The 24,531-nt window shown below is 44.3% G+C and overlaps 1 protein-coding gene and 1 long non-coding RNA gene across 3 annotated transcripts; one reads left to right on the forward strand and one right to left on the reverse strand.

The window, feature by feature from the left end:
• Positions 1-210: 210 nt before the first annotated feature.
• Positions 211-9,611, reverse strand: LOC310836539. 2 transcript variants are annotated; one of them, XR_014560122.1, is made up of 3 exons: positions 9,302-9,611; positions 3,688-3,813; positions 211-2,682 (listed from the first exon to the last, which is right to left on the reverse strand). It is a non-coding gene; the product is annotated as an uncharacterized lncRNA (long non-coding RNA). The 2 variants fall into 2 exon arrangements; XR_014560123.1 differs by lacking the exon at positions 9,302-9,611 and adding an exon at positions 6,934-7,343.
• On the forward strand, positions 4,521-23,848 carry TNFSF15 (TNF superfamily member 15). Its single transcript, XM_083721902.1, has 4 exons — positions 4,521-4,956; positions 17,391-17,445; positions 19,096-19,128; positions 20,254-23,848. Exons 1-4 carry the CDS (start codon positions 4,777-4,779, stop codon positions 20,700-20,702), a joined length of 717 nt encoding a protein of 238 aa, XP_083578028.1. The 5' UTR covers positions 4,521-4,776; the 3' UTR covers positions 20,703-23,848.
• The last annotated feature ends 683 nt before the right edge of the window (positions 23,849-24,531 follow it).

The following is a 24,531-nucleotide window of genomic DNA, read 5'->3' on the forward strand; positions in this document are numbered from 1 at the left end:
CCAACTCTATGATTCTATGATTCTAAGAAGACAAAATTGACAAGAATCACCTGCCCCTCTTTTTCCAGCAAAAGTGTCTGATGAAAGGAATTCTGCCTATAGGAAGTCTGGCTCCAAAACTGTGGATTTTTAGAGATCATCCCAGGATGCAATGTGTCATAATCGCACATGAACCAACAACAATGTACCGGTAAATAATTTGTGGCTCTCTGGATGTTGCTGAGCAACAGTTTCCACCATCCTAAACTACTGGCCATGCTTGCTGGGATTAATGGGGGTTGTAATTCAGCATCATCTAGAAGGTCAACTGTTCCCCATGCCTGATATACAGTTAGAGTAGAAAAAATGGGAGAGATGTGAAAATCTGTAGAAATTTGGGGATAAATTTGATCTGGTTGGCATTTAAAAGCAAGCCTACCTAGTTTGTGTTACTCATTCTCATTTTCCAGAACTTCAAAATGGACCAATGATTAGGCTCAGTACAAGGACAGTGTTTTCTACATGGGAACTGTCATCATTTAAAAAGTTTGTCAAACATGGAGCAACTGGTATCTCTTATCACATTGTGATAGCTAACAAAGATGATTACATAGAATGGGAATTAATTGTAAAAGAGGTGACAGAAAACATTAGAAACAAATATAATGGGACAGGGAATGGAGATATATTTTCCACTAATGTGGCCCTATCTAATGGAGTAAATATAACTTTTTTAAAAGTCATATAGTAGGTATGTGACCTCACTCCATTTGCCAAAAATGTATCACAGAATAATTGATGCAGGAAATGTGGAAAGAGTGTGGTGGATTCCATCTAAATATGGTAAACCAAAAATTGCGGGGGTGGAGGAAATACTGCATTAATACAAAAAATGGATTGGATATCACATACTAATGAACCTCTTAAAAAATACTTTGAAATATCTCTAAAGAGAGATAGAGAGATGTCCAACCAGACCATCATGATTTAGTAGGCATTATGTTAACTGCAGGGACGTGGGTGGCGCTGTGGGTTAAACCACAGAGCCTAGGACTTGCTGATCAGAAGGTCAGTGGTTCGAATCCCCGTGATGGGGTGAGCTCCCGTTGCTCAGTCCCTGCTCCTGCCAACCTAGCAGTTCGAAAGCACATCAAAGTGCAAGTAGATAAATAGGTACTTCTCCGGCGGGAAGGTAAACAGTGTTTCCGTGCGCTGCTCTGGTTCGCCAGAAGCGGCTTAGTCATGCTGGCCACATGACCCGGAAGCTGTACGTCGGCTCCCTCGGCCAATAAAGCGAGATGAGCGCCGCAACCCCACAGTCGGTCACAACTGGACCTAATGGTCAGGGGTCCCTTTACCCATTACCTTTTTATGTTATCTGCAGCTAAAATGTTGATAACAGTTAAAGTGTATGCCCATGTGGTTCCAACTGAACAAGAGTGCTTTAACAAAGTATGATAATTTGCCAAAATTTACTGAAATGTTCCATTTTCAAAAAGGAAGACAATGGGTAAGGCTTCTAATGACTCCCTCTACTGTCCAAGGCAGCATGTCTCTGAATACCAGTTGCTGGGGATGACAAATGGGGAGTGTTTCTGTTTCACTCAGGTACTGATTTTGGTTTTCCCAATAGTATGTAGGCTGCTACTGTGAGAACATGATACTGGACCAGTTCAGCCTTTGGCCTGATCCAGCAAGGTTCTTCTTACGTTAGTACAGCAGATGTACCAAGAGGAATGAGAATGAGGGCCAAAATAGTAGCAGGATGGCTATAGTAAACATGAACACTCTGTTTTCATGTGCTGAAAAATATGTGCTAAGATTTGCAACACGTTTAGCTGGGCACAATGACTTTCACTCATAGTAGTTATTTAAGAGACTAAATGTTCACCTCTTGTCTGCTTTGTCTCTAAACTAAGTCCCAACCACTGCAACCTTTTTTCATAGGAAAGTCACTCCACCCCCTTAATTGTTTTAGTCATCCAAGTAGGGTGGATTCTAATCTCCATTCCCAATGGGATAGCTTTGGGTGGTGTTTTGAGGTAAGAAGCTCATGAAATTAGCACTCTATTGACACTAGATGGAAAGTGTGTTGAAAACCTGACATTCACTACCACAAGTGATAGTAATGGCCACCAACTTGGATGACTTTAAGAGAAGATTAGAAAAATTTATGACCTTTGCATAAATGAGCCAAAGGGATTACTCAATTCCAGCTGTGTATATGTGAAAAACTTTTTCCTGCTATGCCTTCTTCAAGTCAAAGACATCCACTTACTGAGGAATCAGTCTGGACAGAATGTCTAGTTCTTACCTTTAAGTGCTAAACCCAGGAACTGTCAGTTTTTTTGCTTCATGACAGTGGAGCTGAGAAAGCAACAGCTTTCAAATTCTCCCTCTGAGAAGTCTTCTGGTCTTCATTTGTCTCAAGCTCTGGGATTTTTGTGCATGCTAGAGGATGGATCTGGGTTAGATCTTACACCCACTACAATGAAAGGTCAGCAATTCCAAAAATGTTCCTTTTCCCTGTTGCTGAAGCTTTGGCCTTTCTGCTCAGTCATCTTGCTGAAGCTGTTGTTCTACCAGAAGGCTGCTCCATTAGGGCAAATGAGGTATGACTCCACCAACCTCTGTCTGATTTTACCTAGCTCTCATCTTCCAGCTTACCTGCCTTCATACTTACATCCAGCCCAAGGGGTGGCACTGTGGGTAAAAGATGACATGATAGAAGTTTATAAAATTACGTATGTCAAGGAGAATGTGAAGAGAAAAGTGTATTTCTCCCTCTGTCATTAACATTAGAACTTGTGGCCATTCAATGAAGTTGAATGTTGGAGAATTCAAGGCAGAAAACAGAAAGTATTTTTTTACACGGTACATAATTAAACTATGGAACTTGCTCCCCTAGGAGGCAGTGAGCATCACCAACGTAAAGGTAAAGGGACCCCTGACCATTAGGTCCAGTCACAGACAACTCTGGGTTGCGACGCTCATCTTGCTTTACTGGCCGAGGGAGCCAGCGTACAGCTTCCGGGTTATGTGGCCAGCATGACTAAGCTGCTTCTGGCGAACCAGAGCAGTGCACAGAAACATCGTTTACCTTCCCGTCAGAGTGGTACCTATTTATCTACTTGCACTTTGACGTGCTTTTGAACTGCTAGGTTGGCAGGAACAGGGATCGAGCAACGGGAGCTCACCCCGACACGGGGATTCGAACCGCTGACCTTCTGATCAGCAAGTCCTAGGCTCTGTGGTTTAACCCACAGCACCACCAGTGTCCCTATCACCAACTTGGTTGGCTTTAAAAGAGGATTAGGCAAATTCATGGATGAGAGGGCTATTAATGGCAACTAGCCACAGTGGCTCTGCTCTGCCTCCAATGCTTCTCAATACCAGTGGCTAGAACCCTCATGAGGGGAGAGTGCCTTTGAGCTTGTGTTCTGCTTGAGGGTTTTCCACAGGCGTCTTGCTGGTAAGAACAGGATGCTGGGTTAGATAGGCCCTTGGCCTGATCCAGCAGCCTTGTCTTTTGTTATTAACACAAGGCTATGCATGAGTGACAGCGCCCCTTCAAGTGGCCTAGCACCATCAGCAGAGTGCCAGAGGCAAGCAAGTGGAAGAGATCCTAGAACAGAGGCGAGGCTGCTGTCCTGGCCCTGGCCTGTAAGTTAGGTTAAAATGGGTGGGTGGTGTTTAATCATCATTTACTGTCAGTGTGCCAAGAAGGGCCTCCTCCTGACTGCCTGGTGATGTGGTGTGGTTAAGCATCCCTAAAATGTGTTCTTCAAGGGCACAAACTCATCCACTTTTTCATCTGACAGGGTTGGATGGATCCTGCAGGAAGGTAAGTAGTGTTTGTTTTTTAACCCCTGTGCATTCACCATCCATGTATAAAATGACCACCAATTTTAATCACAAAAATTTAGGTTGGGGGGGGGAATACTGTCTTATACCCAGAAAAATACGGTATGTTTTCAGACAGCACACAGGTATGATATGGAATTTGCTCCCACTAAATGTGACAGCCGCCAGCACCTTTCAAAAATGATAAAGGTCTCAATGGATGCTACTCCTAGCCATAATGGCTTTGTTCTCCCTCCACTGTGGAAGGCAGTATGCCTCTGAATCCCCTCACTGGCAATCACAAATGGGGAGATGTGCTGTTGTGCTCTGGTCCTGCATGCAGGCTTCCCATAAGTACCGTATCTGTTGGCCACTGAGAAATCAGGGCGCTGCACTAAATAGGTTCTTGGTCCGATGCAGCAGGGCTTTTCTTACATTCTTAAAGGTGAGAATAATTTGAAAGACCTTGGGCCTCTTTTATTAAGAATCTGAAAGAGGTGTATGAGCTTCAGATAAGATAGGAAACGAGACAGAGACTGGGAAAGGCACCTGGAAAATGACACTCCAGCTAGTCTCAGCGGAAGCTCCTGCCGCTGCCCCACTCACTGCCTCTCTCACTCGCGTTTCTCCCTTCCCTTCGGGGACTTTCCTCCTCCTTCCTCCTTCCTAAGTGCCATCCTCCCCAGCCCAGGCGTTAGGGAAAGCAAGCCGATTCCGGCGTAGGTGTGGCATCCTGGCTGAGATGGAAGGGTGTGTCTCCCCTCTTAACTCCACGTTCCCTCTAGTCGCGTCGCGGAGTGGGATGGCTCTCGCGCTCTCTCCCCCTCTCCTCCTCTCTCCACCCAGGAATATACAGGGCTATATAATGGGTCCCCAATCAGGGCCCAGAAGACATTTGCTATCCCCCCTCCCCCATTGGCTCGGTGATATTCAGAGCCTGGGGAAGACTTGGCTATGGACGGGGCGCGAATGCAGCAATTGGCGGAAGAGCATTACCGGTACAGGTGGGAGCGGCTGGCGGGCGACCTGCGGAGGCTCCAGTGCCTGGCGCTTTTTTGTCTCCTGCTTCTTGTTCTCTTGGCTATGCCCGTGATTTACCTGCTGGGCAGCAGCCTCAGGTGCAAGCAAGACGAGGTAAGGAATAATACAAAGACCTGCGTTTTACTCTGTAGTGTCTGCACCGACCGGCAGCGGCTCCCCGGGGTTTCGAAAGGGGAGTCCTACCACGGGGTGCCAGGTATTTATTTGAACGTGGGACATTCTGCATGCAAAGCAGATGCTCTTACGCTGATCTCCCGCGCTTCCCCAAATCAAAGGGTAGGTTGTCTCTCTGTGGGCGGGATTTATCAGAGAAAGCTGCCGAGTCTGGCCATGGATCCGTCTACCTCAGAACTTCCAGCAGCGCACCCTCCAGTTTTTTAAGGCAGGATCCTCGCCCCCTTCCCCCAGTCGTACTGGGAGATGCCCGGGACCTGGGACTTTGGGACACGCAAAGCAGGTACTTTGTCACTGAACGATCAACATGCAAATTTCATGCTGAACATTCTAACTTGTTTTTACTCGTGTTTTGATCCCTCTGTAGGCTGACTTGCCATTATCGTTTTCTGTTAAGAGGTATTGGAATGATTTAATGGTCTATATACTCTGTTAAGTAAACAAACGAATAAACAGTGCGGAAACCCACGGAGGAATCTTTGGCTAGGGAAGATGTGGAGCGGGTAGGGTCCACAGATTCGCGTCCCAAAGAAATGTTGTGGACCAGAGGAGGTGGAAGTTTGTTTCTCTCTTCACAACTGTGGAATCCGGAAGTGTAGTTGGAAAGTTACTCTTCCCTTCGTTCGTTCATTCATTCGTTTCTCCTCTGCTTCTTGTCATGGCGATGGCTGTTTGTGTGTTTTTAGGGGCATGCTTGTAGGATCAGGATGAAGTTTAGATTGCAGTGCGCTCCAGTAATTTGCTCATCTGCACCATAAGGGAGCAGGTCGCTGTTGTTACTGCAAATTTCAAATGTGTTCATGTGCTGACTACTATAGATGGGAGGGTGGGCTTTATCAGCCCATGGGTTGCATTCACTTTTTGTCAGTATTCTGGGGTGTACATGTGAGGGGATGGGAGGCCAGAGGCGGTGCAGGCGAAGAAATGAATGTCCGTTTTACCTTTAAATAGTAGACTAGTTTGTACACACACTTTCACACCCCCCTCTATCCTCCAAGGAGAAGGCATAATCGGAATTCAATGATACAATCAAGCCAGTTAAAGACAGTCTTTTGGGGAGAGGGAGTGCATCTGGGCAGGCATGGTGGTGTGGGGAGGAGTCCTGAGGGCTGGACAGAGAAGCTTCGAGGGTTACCTTTGGCCCCAAGGTTTGAAATTCCCCACTCCTGTTGTAGATCAAAGATGCCACTTTTGTTATTCACAACAGCCCTGCCAGGGGACTTAACTGAGATGGCTCAAGAAGTAACCTGCCAAATTAAATGACTGAGTCTCCCAGTTCAAGATGAGTAATTCTTATCAGACTCACTCAGCTGAGTGTTAGAGGACAGGGGACACCACAAGGAACCACTGGACCTGATTAGAGGAGTGGAATTCTGTCCCCAGTGGAATCATTATATCACGGCAGGAATACTTTTTTGAAGTGGACTTTTTCTGGAGGGCCCCAGACTCAAGGTGTGTGCGTCTGTGTGTTGTGTCCTCATCTCCCATGGAAGACTTGAGGCATAAAAGGTTGGACAATATAAAGGTCTCTGATCCAGAAAATCAGAAACCTGCAACCTGATCTGGTATGTTTTATCACCACTGGTGGAGAAGGCCTGCCTCTGAATATAGTTCCTGGGAATCACATGAGGAGAGCTGCAATTGCACTTGGCTCCTGCTTACAGGCTTCACAGAGGCAGGTGAGCCACTTGTGAGAACAGTCTGCTCGACTTTGGCCTCATTCAACAGAACTCTTATGATGTCACTAAGCTTTGTGACACAGACTTTTTATGGTGCTTCTAGCAGTGAGGTTCCAGATGATGGCTGGGTGATACTAGTGGTGATGCTATGGAATGTCCATAAACATTCAATTGCTTTGGTAATATAGCAGCCGAGAGTAGGATGTTCAAAACTCACCTTCCGCAAGAAGGCTTTCTTTGACAGTTTGGTCAGCTGTGAGGCAGGAGTTGTGTGGAGCAGACAAAAGGTTGGAAAAGGTGAATGGGACATGGTCCCAGAAGAGATAGTAGGTAAGAGGCAAAGATCCCACATGCAGGATGGCTGGAGGAGAGGGGCAGATTCAGCAGTAGAGTGAAATATGAGAAGGGTGATAGGATGGAGCTAGAACACAATGAGTTAAAAGAGCCCACTGAACTTCCATACCTTGAGAGGGATCCTGCAATTTAGAAAGAATCCTAACATGAACAAAGATCCAGAAATGAGAGCCAGGAGGTTACCTGAAACACATACCGTATTTTTCGCTCTATAAGATGCACTTTCTCCCCTCCTAAAAAGTAAGGGGAAATGTGTGTGCGTCTTATGGAGCGAATGCAGGCTGCGCAGCTATCCCAGAAGCCAGGAGAGCAAGAGGGATCAGTGCGCACCGATCCCTCTTGCTCTCCTGCCTTCAGCGATAGCCATGCAAAGCCTCTTCAGAGCAACAGGAGCGTTCCTGCCTCTTTGCTCAGGAGGCTTTGCATTGAGGCTTCCTTCTTGCTGTGCTGGCTTCTGGCCTAGCTGTGCGCAGCCTCTTCTGGGCAGGGGGAACCTTCCTGCTGGCTGCAAGAGGCTTCGCGCAGCTATACCATAAGCCAGGACAGCAAGAGGGATCACTGCGCAGTGATCCCATTTGCTGTCCTGGCTTCGCTGCATGAAGCCTCTTGAGGGCAGGGGGAGCCTTCATCCCGCTGCTCCGAAGAGGCTTCACATGGCTATCCCAGAAGCCAGATCCCTCTTGCTGTTCTGGCTTCTGGGATTCAGAATATCTTTTTTTCTTGTTTTCCTCCTCCAAAACATAGGTGCATCTTATGGTCTGGTGCGTCTTATAGAGCAAAAAATACAGTATATTTAATTTCCATAGTGTCCCACACCTTTTTTCTGGTCTCTCCATGCTTTTGCATTTCCATGGAGTGGCCTGATTCATGCATCGCCCGTACCCAGGAGTGGGGAACTTTCGTTTCTGCCCGGGGGCTGCATTTCCTTCTAGGCAGCCTTCTAGGGGCCACATGAGCAGGATTAGAGGCAAAAGCTGACAAAGCAACACATGTAACACTTTTTACACTTTTTACAGTTGGCTAGTTTCTACACCTTCTCCTCTCCATCCCCCATTGAGGCAAGCAAGAGGCATAATGGGTGTCCAAGGAACACATTCCAGCCAGGCAAAAAACACTCAGGGTGCAGTCCAAGGCAAGTCAGAGGCGTAGTCTGGGATGAGTTACAAGGGGCAGAAAGAGCAGCCAGGGAAGGGGCACATTTGCCCCAAGGTTCCATACCCTTGCACTTAGCCAAAGTTAAACCACAATTCATTATGCAAACTGCAAATCACCACAAAGAAGATCAAGCAAAGAGGGCTTGTTTTGTGGGAGCATATGCCCTACTTAAAAGGGACGTGGGTGGTGCTGTGGGTTAAACCACAGAGCCTAGGATTTGCCGATCTGATGGCCGGTGGTTCAATTCCCTGCGATGGGGTGAGCTCCCGTTCTTCGGTCCCAGCTCCTGCCAACCTAGCAGTTCGAAAGCACATCAAAGTGCAAGTAGATAAATAGGTACCGCTCTGGCGGGAAGGTAAACGGTGTTTCCTTGCACTGCTCTGGTTCTCCAGAAGCGGCTTAGTCATGCTGGCCACATGACCCAGAAGCTGTACACTGGCTCCCTAGGCCAATAAAGCAAGATGAGCGCCACAACCCCAGAGTCAGCCATGACGGGACCTAATCATCAGGGGTCCCTTTACCTTCACCTTTTATGCCCTACTTAACTCCCCATGTGCTTCATATTACCTACCCAACATCCCAAAAGAATTCGTAGAGCTGTACTGCTACCATTGCCTCAGCAGATCTCCCTGCCCCTTCCTATTGGCTGGCTGCAAAGGTGTGGAAATTTTCTCAAGAGTTCTTTGCCCACTCTCCTCAAGAGCACTCAAAAGATTATAGCAGCCTAGGGTTTCTTTAACCCCTTCCTTCCACTGCTCTACATTATTCCCTTCCGCGCGCAACCCCCCCCCCAATGTTATACTGTAACATGACTCCATTACTTTCCCATTTAAATACTATATCATCTTTCCCCAGATAGGGGAGCTGCATGAATATAACCCATTAGAGAGTATATAGTCTAATATTATTTCAAACATTCTGCAAAAAATGTTGGAGAGCAGGGACTTTTTCTTGCTCTGTCCTCCTCTTGGGGCCAAGCCTCGAACAGGATTCTGCTGTTGCTCAAGCACCAGTCAGCGTTGAAGGTCAGTACCTACACCTTACATTTAAGGCACTCTTATCCCACTTTAACATACCTGGGGAATCCTGGGAACTATGGTTTGTTGAGACTGGTGGGAACTGTAGATCTGTGAGGTCTGTACCCATAACAAACAAGAGTTCCCATGATTTTTTTGCAGGAAGTCATGACTGATAAAGTAGAATAAGAGTTTGTTGTTTGGGGCAGATGTGACCTTAGACTCTGGGCTTCTCTACACTTCTTCTTCTCTCACTGCTCACTCCCCACCCCCACGGGAAAACCACTCTTTAGCACTCAGTTGGAGCAAACCTGGGAAAGGAGTGGGGCAGAGAGAAAACCACTCGGGCCTGTGTCTAGAAAGCATGGAGCCAGTGTGGTGTAGTGGTTAAGAGTGGTGGACTCGTAATCTGGTGAACCAGGTTCGCTTCCCCACTCCTCCACATGAAGCTGCTGGGTGACCTTGGGCCAGTCACACTTCTCAGCCTCACTCACCTCACAGAGTGTTTGTTGTGGGGGAGGAAGGGAAAGGAGAATGTGAGCCGCTTTGAGACTCCTTCGGGTAGTGATAAAGCGGGATATCAAATCCAAACTCTTCTTCTTCTTCTTCTTCTTCTTCTTCTTCTTCTTCTTCTTCTTCTTCTTCTTCATGGGTCAAGTGGAAAACTGTTCACACCTGTGCACAGGACTAGCAGAAGTGTGGACTTGTCTTGAGCCTTACATAGCAGCAAGTGTTTCTGTCTAACTTTACTGAAAGGGGCTTCTTCAGTTAAAGGGGCCCAGCCTTCTCCAACTGTTTTTTTAACTACAAATTAGCAAGGAAGGCTGGCTGGCTGGCTGCATGAGGGCTTCTGTGATACGAGAGTCCTCAGGGTCAGAGTATGGCAACATTACACCCTTTGGCTGGAGTGGTGCCAGCATCACGAGATCCTCTCATGGATGTGCTTCTGGGGCTGGCTCTCTCTGTAATTTCCCTTTCTGACTCAGACTCCTTGACATCCCATGAATGAGGGGAATCCAGTGCCAGGGTGATGAGACATTTTATTTTCAGGCAGGATTCCATGCTCCTGAAAACTATTGCATGAGGGAAGGGGATGAAGGATGTGACTACATAGTGTGCACTGGTTTCAGGGAATGTCCAGGAGAGTGGGTGGATTGTGGTGCTGATGCTGCTAAGATCACCTTACTTCATATACCTCATCTCCTCTCCTGTCTTCCCCCAGTGTTGGTGCTTCCAATATGCCCCCCCCCCCGCCACAAAAACCCTTTCCCCTTGTAATCCAGATTTGGGACTTTCCAACATGTGTAAACTTAAGGCTGCCCAGCCCAGTTGGTGAATGTCATTGAGCAAAAGACAATTTCTAACCACCACCACCCCATTGACTAGCATCTTTATAGCCTGGTAGGTAAACAAACAAGCCACATCTAAGCCATAGTTAAGGAACTGTGTGAGTTTGCACCTATCACTGAACCCTAGCAAAGTTCAGTAAGCCAACAACAAACCATGGTTCCTTTTTGCTAACAAACCATAGTTAAAGGGCTGGGTTGGGCGGTAATGGTTTAACAGCAAATAGTTAATTAGTAATAACTAATGAATACATTTATTATTTATTTAGTAATGAATAAATTGGGATTTATTAACTAAACTTAATTTAATGGTTTAACATTGTGTGCAAAGCGTGCAAATACTGTGGTTTGCTTTTCCAAATGACTTGTATGTGTGGGGTTTTATTATTACCCCCCACCCCCTCAAAAAATCTGGGCAATCACTTGCATAGACTGAGGAACATTTTAGGAGTGCTGCAGTGTTAGCACATATCTGCACAGCTGTGTGCACCCTCTGTATCTCTCCCGCCTGCCTGTACCACTCAAGTTTGCACCTCTACCTGTTTATTCCCTGCCCCCAACAGAAAGTGAAATTGGGTAGCGGCAGTGCTTTTCTTCCAGAAAAAAAAGGTGCCAGTACTCACCATGAAGTTGTTACAGTAAGTGGCATGCTTTTAACCAGTGCTTTTCTTGCAGGAAAAGAAAGGTGCTGGTACTGCGTACCCTTAAGTGTCTGCAGATAAAAAGCACTGGATAGCAGATAAAAAACACTGGAGAAAAGTGTCACACTGGGATATGAACAGCCACATCAAGAATCAAACATGACAGATTACCATGATTGGTATTCAAGTAATGTGTACTCAGTGCAGACCCATTGAAATTAATTCATTTAACTCAACTGTCCTTTAAGGTGTGCTTATTAAGTTTTCAAAAACAACAATTTGATGTTGTTGTTTAGTCGTTTAGCAGTGTCCGACTCTTTGTGACCCCATGGACCAGAGCACGCCAGGCACTCCTGTCCTCCACTGCCTCCGCAGTTTGGTCAAACTCATGCTGGGAGCTTCGCGAACATTGTCCAACCATCTCGTCCTCTGTCGTCCCCTTCTCCTTGTGCCCTCCATATTTCCCAACATCAGGGTCTTTTCCAGGGAGTCTTCTCTTCTAATGAGGTGGCCAAAGTATTGGAGCCTCAGCTTCATGATCTGTCCTTCCAGTGAGCACTCAGGGCTGATTTCCTTCAGAATGGACAGGTTTGATCTTCTTGCAGTCCATGGGACTCTCAAGAGTCTCCTCCAGCACCAGAATTCAAAAGCATCAATTCTTCGGCGATCAGGCTTCTTTATGGTCCAGCTCTCACTTCTATACAACACTAGTGGGAAAACCATAGCTTTAACTATACAGACCTTTGTCGGCAAGGTGATGTCTCTGCTTTTTAAGATGCTGTCCAGGTTTGTCATTGCTTTTCTCCCAAGAAGCAGGCGTCTTTTACTTTCTTGACTACTGTCACCATCTGCAGTGATCAAAAACAACAATATGCAAACAATAAAGAAACAATGAACAAGGGCTGTGTGAAGCACATATTAGGGTTGCCACCTGTCCTGTATAATACAGGATTGTCCCATATTTCAATGTAAAATGCTGCATCCTGTATTGATACAGTTTTGACCTGTATTTCAAGTCTTCTCCCTCTCTCTCTCTGCCAAGTTTGGGATCCTCTCCGAATGCATTTGTTTGAAAGGGTGCGTGAAAGGTCATGTATTTAAGCTCTGGATAGCTAAGCACAGACAGATTTTAAAATTCATGTGTATGTGTGTGCGCATGTGTTTGTGTGTGACAAATTCCAGAGATGCCATCCTGTTAGGCTGCACGAGATTGTAATGGATTGCTTTGAAGTCACTTTCGATCCAGATGGGAGGGGGGAAATCACCCCAAACTGCCCAGCCCTGCTCTGCCCTGTATTTTGTGGGAACAGAGGTGGCAAACCTAAACACACTATTGAAGTTTGAATAAAATAAACAGAAGGTTTAGTACACTTGCAGACACCACAATAAAACAGATTCTGTAAAGGGACATATTGGAAGCATGAGTCACATATCAACAAGGGAGCCTTTCACATAGAGGTGTATATTGTTGTGGGCCTATTAATTTCAAAACTTATAAATGGAGACTGTGCAACATTAAAATAGTCTCCCAACCAACCCATGATGGGATCAGACAAGACAATATCCGGCATCAGGAACCAAGCAAGACAGATGACTGTGGGTGGTATTCAACTAATGTTTATTCAGAGTAGACCCATTAAAATTAATGACCCTAATTCAGACATCTTCATTAATTACCATGGATCTACTTTGAGTAAAAATTAGTTGAATTACACAGAACTTCTTCCAAGCTTGGGACATGCATTTGGGGGCCTACTTCTTAACCCCCCAAAAAAAAATATTTGTATGGTGGCACAGCTGCTGTTGTGACCTGCCTTAGATCAGGCCACAGCCTGATAGTGGATACTGGATGAGTAGTTGAAGACCAATGCAGCAGCAAATACTGCTAGATGTGGTGGATTCAGGAATGATTTGGACTAAGTTCTGCTTAGAGTAGATCAGAATGAACAAACCTAAGCTAGCCATGCCCATCAATTTCAATGGGTCTATTCTGAGTAGGAATAACCTGGGATAAAATCCTTTGCTTGGTTATCTTATTTATAATAAATACCAGCACTCAGCATGTTTCTGTCATTTATCAATATGCAACTCGTGTAGGAGTTATTGCATAAACATCCGTTGGCAATTAGCATGAGCAGAGGTCACACCGCAAATGAGATTGCTCATTAACTTTCTACAATGCTTTCATTCAAGGAAATGCAAGTATATTGGTGTCATGTGTGGAGCTCTGTAATCTGGGTCTCTGCCAAGGGTGGAAGCTTGTTGGCCCAGCTGAGCATAAACCAGGGAACTGAACTTCCTATTTATGTCATGGATAAACTCCATCAGCGGATGTGGGTGGTTGCATTCTTTATTTAAGCGTTAGAGAAATTGTGTAAATAATGCAAGTGGAGCCTAGAGCAAAAAGTTCTGATAGCAGTTTACTGAACAGATGGAACAACAGTGCATACCTATTTGAGGAGAAAGGAACAGACAGGTTTTGTCTTTCAGTTAAGGCCTTGTACATAACAGGGGGGGCATACAACTAAAAACACAGAGGAGAAAACTTCCTGAGAAATACACAACCAACCAGAGCACATGCTAGCTCATGTCACTCTACCTTGTTGCTAAGCAACATCTCCACACACACCCCTCTTGACTAGTGGACTTAACCTTTAAATGACATACTGCATTATCTCTGCTGGTGTACTTTCTACATAAAGTACTCATTAGGTGCAGGAGATCCACCCTGATCCTAAACATAGTCTTTTATGCTGATTTTCCCTGGTGGAGAAGGGATTGCTGTCCCATGGGAAACATTTCAGGTATTCAAAATGTTTGTGTCCTTGCGATTTGGGAGTAGTGGGTCACCTAATACATGTATATATGTATGTATGTATGAGCGAATACTAAGATTCATTAACTTTCTAATTTGGATCTTGTTTCCTACCAAAGCAGTGCTTTTTCTTAGTTTGTAAATCATTTTAATTTTGACTCTTGTCAATGCAGATAAAGTCCATCATTATTATTGAAATTGTTCATGAAGACTTTTAAAAAGTATTCAGACTGAAGTGGAAATGTGAAGAACAGAATTTAGGACCTGGGCATACAAAAATCGAGTAATGTAAAACCAACTTTGATAGATTCATCCATCCTTAGTCAGAAATGCAGATGGAAAGGCAAATAGAAATCAATCAAGTGGTCTGTTCACAGCCATGATTTTCAAACCAAAAACTTCACATGGTGTCAATAGCTCAGACAACACTTCCCCTGTCTTCTTCCCCACCCCCTCCAGTGCTGGCAGGGGGTAAGTCCCCTTTGTGGTACAATCAGCCCATGCAGAGCACTGACTAGTTTTGTAAATAATGGTCAGTGAAACTGTGTCTCCCCTCCCTGATATCCTTGGACTCCAATTTTCATAATGGCTATTGCTCAGGGATGAAAGGAGCTGGAGTCCACGACCATCTGGAGGGTGACCTTGAAATTATTTATTAAATTTATATACCATCCTTCATCAAAAGACCACAGCGTGGTTTAGAAAGCAGAACACAAATGGCAGCATGTAACATCTATACAATATAAAACTCAAGGCAGTAATATAAATACCATTACAGTAATGAGAAATAGATAATAAAATACGGATTCTCCTAAAAGAGAATCAGCAGCAGGATATCTTAAATACAAAAAGTCCTGCTGCTTCTTGTACAGCCAAGTTCTATATGCAATACCTGGAGCAGACGGTTGCTTTGAATCTACAGTCCCTTTCTCAGGTAGCTGTTATATTATGAGAGATACTCAGGCACCGTCTACATGTTACTCATCCAGATTGCCCAGTGGATAACGATGGCGATGGCAGTATGATTGCATCTTACACACATTTTAACTTGTGTGATTTCAACCTTAAGTGGTTGCAGGCAAACTGGCCGACTGAAACTGCACACGTTAAATGTGCTTAAAGGGCTTAAAAACTATTCTTGTGTTGTGTCTGCTTGAGGTTTCCAAACGTGAAAAGAAAATGAAGGCTCTCTGCCTTGCTTGGTGGCAGGGAGAGGCACCAAGATTAAGTGCTGAACTACTGCACTTAATTTGATCTGGTGTGAGACCTGGTTTCCCTGCTCAGTCACCAACTGTAAAGTGATGTCTAGACTCTAGGGATTAAAAGTTAACTGCATGTACCAGGTGTCCTGTCCTCATGCCAGATGGGACTCTCCTGCATTCCATCTGTTTGGTAAGCACAGCTGTAGGAAGCAAATGACAATTAGTAATGCCTGTGTTGTTGTCGGGGGAGGTGGTGTGTGTGAGAGAGTGAGGGGGGGCAGGTATTGACCAGTATAAATATTAACTGGACTGGAATGTGTGGGGTTTTATTTTTGCTTGGTGCGATTTCTCTAGCCTTTCAGCAGGCACTGAAAATAGTACATACAGTGAAGGTGTCTGCCTGATGTCACTTAGGCAGGGAGTTCCAGAGTGTAAGTGTTGCCACACTAAAATACCAATTTCTTACAAATGCGGAACAGATATTATGTGGCAGTGTAACAATGCCAGTTCTGCAGACAGACGTGGTAGAGTGAGTATATTTGGGGTAAGGTGATCTTGCAGGTAAACTGGTCTGAAGTTGTTGAATAAATCCAGGGGTGGGGAACATTTTCAGCTCCTGGTGGACAACTTTGGCTGGGTCCCCCCCCACTTTGCAGTGAAAATTGAATTGAAGCCACAGTGCTGATGACTTTCCTAGCCAATCCAAGTGGGGCTTGATTTTCACTACCCATAATCCTACTGATACACTGCAGAGTTCCTGAAACTCCAGAGTGAAGCTAATCAGCTGACTTCAGACCCTGCTTTTTGAAGGGGTTGTGTGCTCCCAGGTGGAACCAATCCCAGAGGTGCTTGGATTTGGTGCCGTGTTTAAAAGGTGCCAAACACAGCCTCAGTATGCCAAGGAGCAATTAGGAATATGTTTCAAGGCTCCTGGTGGTTCCTTTGCACCCGTGTTGTTACCTGTCCTGTTGTTGTTTAGTCGTTTAGTCGTGTCCGACTCTTCGTGACCCCATGGACCAGAGAACGCCAGGCACCTCTGTCCTCCACTGCCTCCCGCAGTTTGGTCAAACTCATGCTGGTAACCTCGAAAACACTATCCAACCATCTCGTCCTCTGTCGCCCCCTTCTCCTTGTGCCCTCCATCTTTCCCAACATCAGGGTCTTCTCCAGGGAGTCTTCCCTTCTCATGAGGTGGCCAAAGTACTGGAGCCTCAGCTTCACAATCTGTCCTTCCAGTGAGCACTCAGGGTTGATTTCCTTCAGTATGGAGAGGTTTGATCTTCTTGCAGTCCATGGGACTCTCAAGAGTCTCCTCCAGCACCATAATTCAAAAGCATCAATTCTTCGGTGATCAGCCTTCTTTATGGTCCAACTCTCACTTCCATACATCACTACTGGGAAAACCATAGCTTTAACTACACGAACCTTTGTTGGCAAGGTGATGTCTCTACTTCTCAAGATGCTGTACCTGTCCTGTACCTTATTTATTTAGAGCAGGCATGTCCAACTCCCAAGAGACTATGATCTAATCCCAGTGTAAAACAAACTGGCAGTGATCTACCCATTGACACTGGATGGAGGAGGAGTGTGCGTGTGATAGGGGGGGTGTATTGCCTAGAGTTGTTGAGCTTTTAGGGGGTAGGATTGACCAGAGTTCTTCAGCTTTTATTTGTTAACTTTCAGTAAACTTTATTTAATTCCATGATCGATAAGGGTCCCACTATCTACCAGGATCAGCCAGGGATCTACCAGTAGATTGCAATCTACTGGTTGAACATGTTTGATTTAGAGCATCTACACCCTAATATTTGGCCAAACAGGCTCACAGTGTGGCTTAGGTAAAGGGACCCCTGACCATTAGGTCTAGTCATGGCCGACTCTGGGGTTGCGGAGCAGGGACAGAGCAATGGGAGCTCACCCCATCGCGGGGATTCAAACCACCGACCTTCTGATCGGCAAGTCCTAGGCTCTGTGGTTTAACCCACAGCGCCACCCGCGTCCAGTCAATTAAAACGAGACATTGCCCACCTACAGGCTCCCTCTCTCTCTCTCATTCTCTCTCTCTCTCTCTCTCTCTCTCTCTCTCTCTCATGAATTAGAGATGCCACACTGCTGAATTAATCACTTGTGCATTTTCCTTTACAGATGTCACCTGAAACACTTCCTATATTCCAGAAACAAGAGGCCTCTCCTGCAAATTGTGAGTTTGCTTAAAAGAAGAAGAAGAATTATAGTGTTTGCTTTGTGTTCTGAATAAGATTCTCCCTGCAGCAAATTTCTCCAGGCAGTAGCAGGCATTGGCAGAATAGGAGCATAGGAAGTTACCTTATAACAATTGACATCCCAAAAGACATGAAGAGAATCTTTTTATATGCAACAGCTGCCACAAGGTTATTGACTGCAAAAAATTGGAAGTCAGAAGAAGTACCAACATTGAACGATTGGCAAAATAAATTTTTTGAAATGATTGAATTAGCAAAAATGACGGCAACACTTAGAATGCAATCTAATAAAAATCTCAAACAGGAATGGAAATGTGTAGAAGAATACATGACCAAAAGATGCTCCAACAAGAATTTATTGATATGTATAGACTGATTTCATTAAGCTAAGCTAAGCAGATATATAAGATTGAATATTTAATTATTAAGATACAAAATTACAATTTCAATAATAAAGTTACAAAATAATAACAAGGAAGTCACTCACGGGTGGAGGGAAGACACAGGGCAAGAAATAAGAAATGGATAAATGTTGGTGCATAATGAAATGTGAAAATGTGAATTCATCTAGGGGGCCATCCTCCCTGTCCAAAAAGGAGCATCAGACCTCCAATAACAAAAAAACACAGGACAGTCTGCTTGATGGTCAACAAACCAGTATTGATTGAGAGCTAGTGTGATGTAGTGGTTAGACCAGAAATAGCCAGCAGATGTCCTCTAGGTCTTGTTGGCCTGCAGCTGCCATCATCCATGACCATCCATTGGCCATCTTGGCTGAGGTTGTTGGCAGGTGTAATCCAACACTATCTGGAGGGACTCTGTTAGCTCCCCAGGATTAGAAATCTGGTCTGGGGTCTAGGAGAGCAGGGCTCAAAACCTCACTCAGCCATGGAGCTCATTACATCACAACCATGTAAGGTAGATTATGCTGGGAGTAATCAGTGACTGGCCCAGAGTCACCCAGTGAGCTTCATGGCCAAGTGAAGATTTGAACCCTGGTTTCCTCCAGGCCCTAGTCCAACACACTAACCATTACACCTCTGGATGGGTGATAAGCCAAGCTGCCTTTAAAACACTGTTTGTGCCTCTGCAGCCAGGGATAGGCAGAAAACATTGTTCTTGACATTCTGTATCACTCCCTGCCTACTTATTCAAGGGACAGGTTTCTCAGGAATTCTCCAGAGAGCTTATTTCCTGAACCATAGTGAGAAATCCCATTATCTATTGACAGATGAGAATAAATGCACTACATTTAACGTTTCTATGCTCCCCTTAGCTGGTGATCACCTGTGCTAAAACATACTTCTACACTGCTTGCACCTTTGTGAAGATCAATGATTTATAGGAAATAGATTTGACTGGCACATTTACAGAAAGTTCAACAACCATGGCATTCCAAAAAGGTTGCCCTCAAGGGAATGTAGTCCTGGAGTTTAAAACAGTTCTCCACTCTTTTATTATGGGATGGCAATATACATTTGGCTCCAGGATCTTTGGGCTCACTCAACATCTGGTTAGAGGGGCAATGTATGGTTTATCCAGAAGAAAGTAAGGAGGTACAAGATTGTGGTCTTAGAGTGCATTAGGCAATTCATTCTCTCTCCCTTTCTGTCTCTCATACGTTACAGATTCAGAAAGCAAGCCAAAGATCCACCTTTCAGGTAATTTTTCACTTTGCAGTTGTTTCTCCTCCAAAGCTTTATGTCTCTGGAGTGTGTTCCTTCCACTTTCAGAAGCCCACCAGAATAGAAAAGAATAGCCCCTGGTAGTGTTCAGTGGTATTAAAATACATTATGCAAAGCACAGTTGTCTGGAAATATGGTACTGTGCATGTGTTTAAAAGAACAGCATACACTTCTTGCAGTGGCTAGATATGGTAGGATGGTGAAACTATTAAAGTGGTGGCTGATGCTCATTGAGATTGGTAGGGCAGAGAATGGGGAGCCCAACATTAGGTGGTGTAAAAGCCAATGACAGGAAAAGTCAGAGCCAGTGCCACGTGGAGCCAACTAATTTTAGTTTTGTCCCCATCCTCCTCCCTGCTGAGTTTTACAAGGAGAACACTGAGACTAAAGCAGAAGAAGCCGAGGGGTTGTGCCACCCCCTTGACTGGTAGGTGGGGTCTGGCTATGGGCAGGCAGAGATTGGCATGCCAAAATCCTAATGGCCCACTAGAACTACAGTACCCCTCTTCTAGGTCTTCAGTGGGCAACACTAAACAGAAATAGACCTGAGAAAATATGGAGAGGATTTGGAAGGAAGAGAGAGAAAGACAGACTGGATATAGCACAGAATGGAGAGACAAAGTTACCAGTCTAGTGAGATGAACCCACTTGTTCAAGTTTCATGCACCACTAAATTTAGAGAAATGCAAATCTTGAGTGACCCTTGCATTTTTGACAGTGTTTTGTTTCAGGAAGTGCAGTAGGTAGGTTTACATTAGGATGCAACCTAAACTGAATCTATCTCCTATCCATAGACTCAGGTAGGCTCACCTGGGTTCAGGTGGGACCTCTGGTGTTCATCTGAGTTTGTGGCAGGGAACCAGTGACCCTCCATTACTCATCAGCCTCAGCCACCACAGCCAACTGTCAGAGATTATGGGAGCTGTTGTTCAGAAATATCTGGAGGTACACATTTTCTTCCCCACTCCTGGGGTGATGGTGATGATTTGGGGCTGAATCTGAGTAACAGATAGAAAGTCACAAAAGCCATCAACCTCTTTGAATGTTTTTAGCCCTCAGTGAGAGCATATAACTAAATTGTTTTGCTTTGTCTTATCACAGCTATCAAGCAAAATTCATCCTGTGCCAACAATGTGCTTCCAATCTTAGAGTGGACAGTTCGCAGAAATGAACAGCACAGTCCAATGAAGTATTTCAATGGTTTCTTGGTGATCCCAAAAAATGGATATTACTTTGTCTACACTCAGGTCACTTTCCGATGTCCTGATGGTACATGCGAAAACATAGAGTACTGTGGAAAGAAAGGTGTGGATGTAAGAAACGTAATGCAGGTGGTTTCATTGAAGAGCCCAAGCTATCCTGCACCTCGCCCAATCATGAAAGGTGAGAGTTCCATTGACAATAATGGAAAATGGAAGAAAACCATTTATGTTGGAGGTATTTTCCAGCTATGGGAAGATGACACACTCATGGTCAATGTCAGCAATCCTGCACTGGTGGGATTTGGTGGTGAAGGAGACATAACCTACTTTGGTGCTTTCTTAATCTAGCTGCCCATTTGAAACCATGGATTCTCCCACTTACAGACCAGAATTTCCACAATGCAGTGTAATAAAAGGATGCTACCTACAAATGCTTCCAGAAATTTCCTCTGCTGACATGGCCTTGATGGGGAAGTTCCAAAGTACTGGTCTTGTTTTCTGAAGTGGAGTTGAGGGATCTGGAATCCTTCCATGTCACATAAATGCTGGTTTTGGATGTATTCTGTCTGCTCAGCTCCCTGAGCTTTCAATTCTTTCAGGATATTTGTATCGTGCACACACTGAACTGCTAATCCACAACTTAGAACACAGGAAATTGCCAATTCTACTCTGAGCCCATTGGTCCATCTCTCCAGGTCCAACTCTCCAGGGTTCCAGGAATGGGGTCCTTCCTATCCCTAACTGGAGATGCTGGGGACCAAACTTGAGACCTCCTACATGCAAAGCAGATGCTCTACCACTTATCTAGGACCTTTCCCTGAACTTCATTTGCTCACACATAGAGTTGTGTCGGGAGTCATTTTTAAGCAATAATTTTCTGATTTGCACATACACCACCACCAAAACAAACAAATGAGAAACAAACTTTTGGTTTGGTGTTTTACCAATGACTGGGAGAGTTCGTATGCACACTTTAGCACATAGATAAAAATACTATCACACACACAATCATAGAATTGCAGTTGGAAGGAACCCCAAGGGCCATCTAGTCCAACCTCCTACAATGCAGGAATCCTGCCCACAGCCATCTCTGGGTGGACTCAAACCACCAATCTTTCAGTTAGCAGCCAGACACACTGACGCATTGTACATCACTGGCAAAGTGTTGGTGTGGTGTTTTACCAATGACTGAGAGTACATGTGCTCATGAATAAAAACATAGCATAAAAATAATATTGATAGTATTATTGATAATAATATTGATTTCATCCAAAGACATTGTGAGGCCTGAAGCACAGCACAGAGGAATAGCACAGATTTTGCTATGATTTATACTTGCTGATTTATTATTCACATATATGCCACTTCCAATGGGAAGGTCAATCTGTAAAAAAAATTAAAAAAACAGAGGAAGGGGCAAAAGATCCAAGCTTTGCTCCCTTCCCATTTGGATGACACTATAGCAATACCCCTGATTCATTTTTATTTGTGATCACTATGAAGTTCAGTAGCATAGACAAGAGTGAATGCAGGTTCACTGAAGGGACTGGACCCTGTAACAATTTGCTCATCTTCCCAATTAGAAAGTTAGATGTATCCCAAATTAAACTAGACCTCAAGTGTCAGAGTATGCAGAGAAGGGGTAAACAAAAACTCCATAAAGGAGCAGGAAGGGAAACATCTGTCTGGCCAGTTTGAAGCTGCTACTCCCAAGATTATATTATCTGAAGCAGTTTCTCTGTGCACACATGTTCCTGTGCTTTTCACCCTGCTTGAAATTTCCCAAGCTCAAATAATGGTGCTATTGGCTTGAAACATGCCCCTTTCCCACATTCTGCTCTGGGACAAACAGAACACCCCCTCTGTATCAAACAGAACACCCCCAGTGCAGCTTCTGAAGCCTTACCTGCCCCTTGAAATGGAATGGAAACCATTTCAGAACCTGTGGAGCTTTCAACATTTGTCTCCGTCATTGCATTGTACTGTGTTGACCCCTTGCCCTTTTTTCTTCTTTGTTCTTAGAGGGTGGGAAATGAAATGAAATAAACAATGCATGGAGATATACCTGATTATGGGCTCTGTTTGCATGACTACAAGGAATTATGAGGAATCCAGCCTTGTAACTGGAACAGTTGTGCATCAGCAAGAAACTATAGGGCTATGTGCACATTGCTGTGAATCTTTCAGTGGAGAACTGTGGGACAAGGGAGAGAATTACAGGTCATAGCTACACTCTGAACCTACCATGGCATTCACTTACTCCACCCCAACGATTTGAAATGTGCAGCATGGAAATTGGGTTTTGACCTATACCATATTATACCTGCTCGTATACATGCATCACTGCATGCAAAATGTGCCATTCCTTAGTTATTATTAGAATCAGAATGTATGCACAACCTTTCATTTCAGCGAGAAATACCAAGACAGAAATGCCAAGGCACAAACAAATAGCAAAATAGCAAGAACAAAGCCAATCATAAAAATACAGAGTAGTGGCAGGTTCATCCACACTGCAAATTTCTGAGTAGTTTTATAACACTTGTACATTTCCTAGATGGAATCCTGGGGTTTTGTTAAACATTCTCCCCCAAGAATTAACTGTGAAAGATTAGTAATCTGTGGCACCCGCTCTGCTCAGACTAAAATTGTGGGGTTGCCCCAGTGGAGAGGGAGTGACCCCTTAAATCAGCTCAGATCTGTGGTGTGGATATATCTCTAGGTACAGTACTTAAATGCCTTGGGGCACAAGACCCAAAAACAAATGTGTGTAAATGTAAAACAGGCAATAAGGTGTGACTGGAGTCTTAGCAGCACTGAGTATTACAGCATGCCCATCTGTCTGGTAAGCAAAGTATTGGAGGTGAGGATGAAAAGATCTGGGGCCTAGCACAATACCCTCAGGGCTTAAGGCTCCCTAAACCACCCCTTAACAATATCATTGTAATTAAATATGCTCCGAGAATATATCTCACTCTCTGTTGCACTATGACACCCTCTTGCAAATTAGTCCTTGGAACAGAGTTGTGAGAATGCAAAAAGGAAAAAAGGGGGGGAAGAGTTCCTATTTTACAGCATAAAATGACAGAATATATGGAAACTTCTTTGATGGATTGGGAGAACAAGTTTCTAGACATCATTAAGTCCAGGATAGCATGTGTGAGCAATGCCTTCAGATTATTCAAAAGCCACAAGGGTAATAGTTAGGAGTGGGACTCAGTACGCTGCATAGTTAACCGGGAGAACCCAGAAAAAAGAGCATCTATGCAACTGGTTCATTCAGTTTGGGGAAGGGAATGACTTGGTTTCTCTCCTTTTTCTTAATTTCCCATTGAAACTATGGTTTTTAAGGTCTTTTAGGTTTGCTTCATGTACAAGAGGAAACAAACTAATGTAACTTCTGTTGACATAAATTCCCCACATTGTTTTCTGTTTCTGGAATACATGTTAGATTCTATTGTGTATTAAATATTTAAATAGATGATTTTTAAAAATAAGTTCTGTCATGGTTGTGTTTTTATTCAGTTTCCTCTATTCCTCAAAATAAACGTCTGAGGTTGACCCCAGAGATATTGAAGCAGCTGTTTAATTCTTACACAGCAAAAAAACACCGCCATCAGCATAGATAAATCTTTGTTATTAGCAAACCAATTTGATATACAGGTACTGAGGGAGGATTGGAAGAAAGAATTAGAGATCTCAATTTCCATCACACAATGGGAAACTGTTTTAACTGCTATAACAAGGGTGTCTCTGGACCTTAAGCTGAGGCTCATACAATAAAAATTATATTTAGAATATACTGGACCCTATTACATTCGTTTTAAAAAGGGCTATCTAAGATATCTAACTGTTGGGGATGCACTAGGGACAATGCTTCTCTAGAACATGTGTTTTTTTCATTGTCCTATATTGAAAGATTTTTGGCAGAAGGTAACTGAAACAGAACTGTACAGAACAGCCTTACTGGATAATTCCAGTTTAAAAGCAATCTACTGGGATGTTTGAAGTTTTCGTTATGCAAAACGCAGCAGGAAAATTGATGGTGGAGATGATGGTGATGATGATGATGATAAGTGATTTGCAATATCTGTATGGCAGGGGGGCAAGAAAATCAAGCAAGAGGGAAACCTGAGAGATCATAGTTCTCCTTTCTGTTCAATTTCCCCAGATTTTC

This window comes from Podarcis gaigeae (genome assembly GCF_964106915.1).
Source record: "Podarcis gaigeae genome assembly, chromosome: Z".
NCBI classification, from domain to species: Eukaryota; Metazoa; Chordata; class Lepidosauria; order Squamata; family Lacertidae; genus Podarcis; species Podarcis gaigeae.

What these genes read in the sequence shown, in the direction of transcription:
- TNFSF15 (XM_083721902.1), top strand. Translation starts at nt 4,777, where the DNA reads ATGGACGGGGCGCGAATGCAGCAATTGGCGGAAGAGCATTACCGGTAC. An exon ending in TCAGGTGCAAGCAAGACGAG is followed by an intron (nt 4,957 to 17,390) that starts GTAAGGAATAAT and finishes TTTCCTTTACAG; the next exon opens with ATGTCACCTGAAACACTTCC. An exon ending in GCCAAAGATCCACCTTTCAG is followed by an intron (nt 19,129 to 20,253) that starts GTAATTTTTCAC and finishes GTCTTATCACAG; the next exon opens with CTATCAAGCAAAATTCATCC.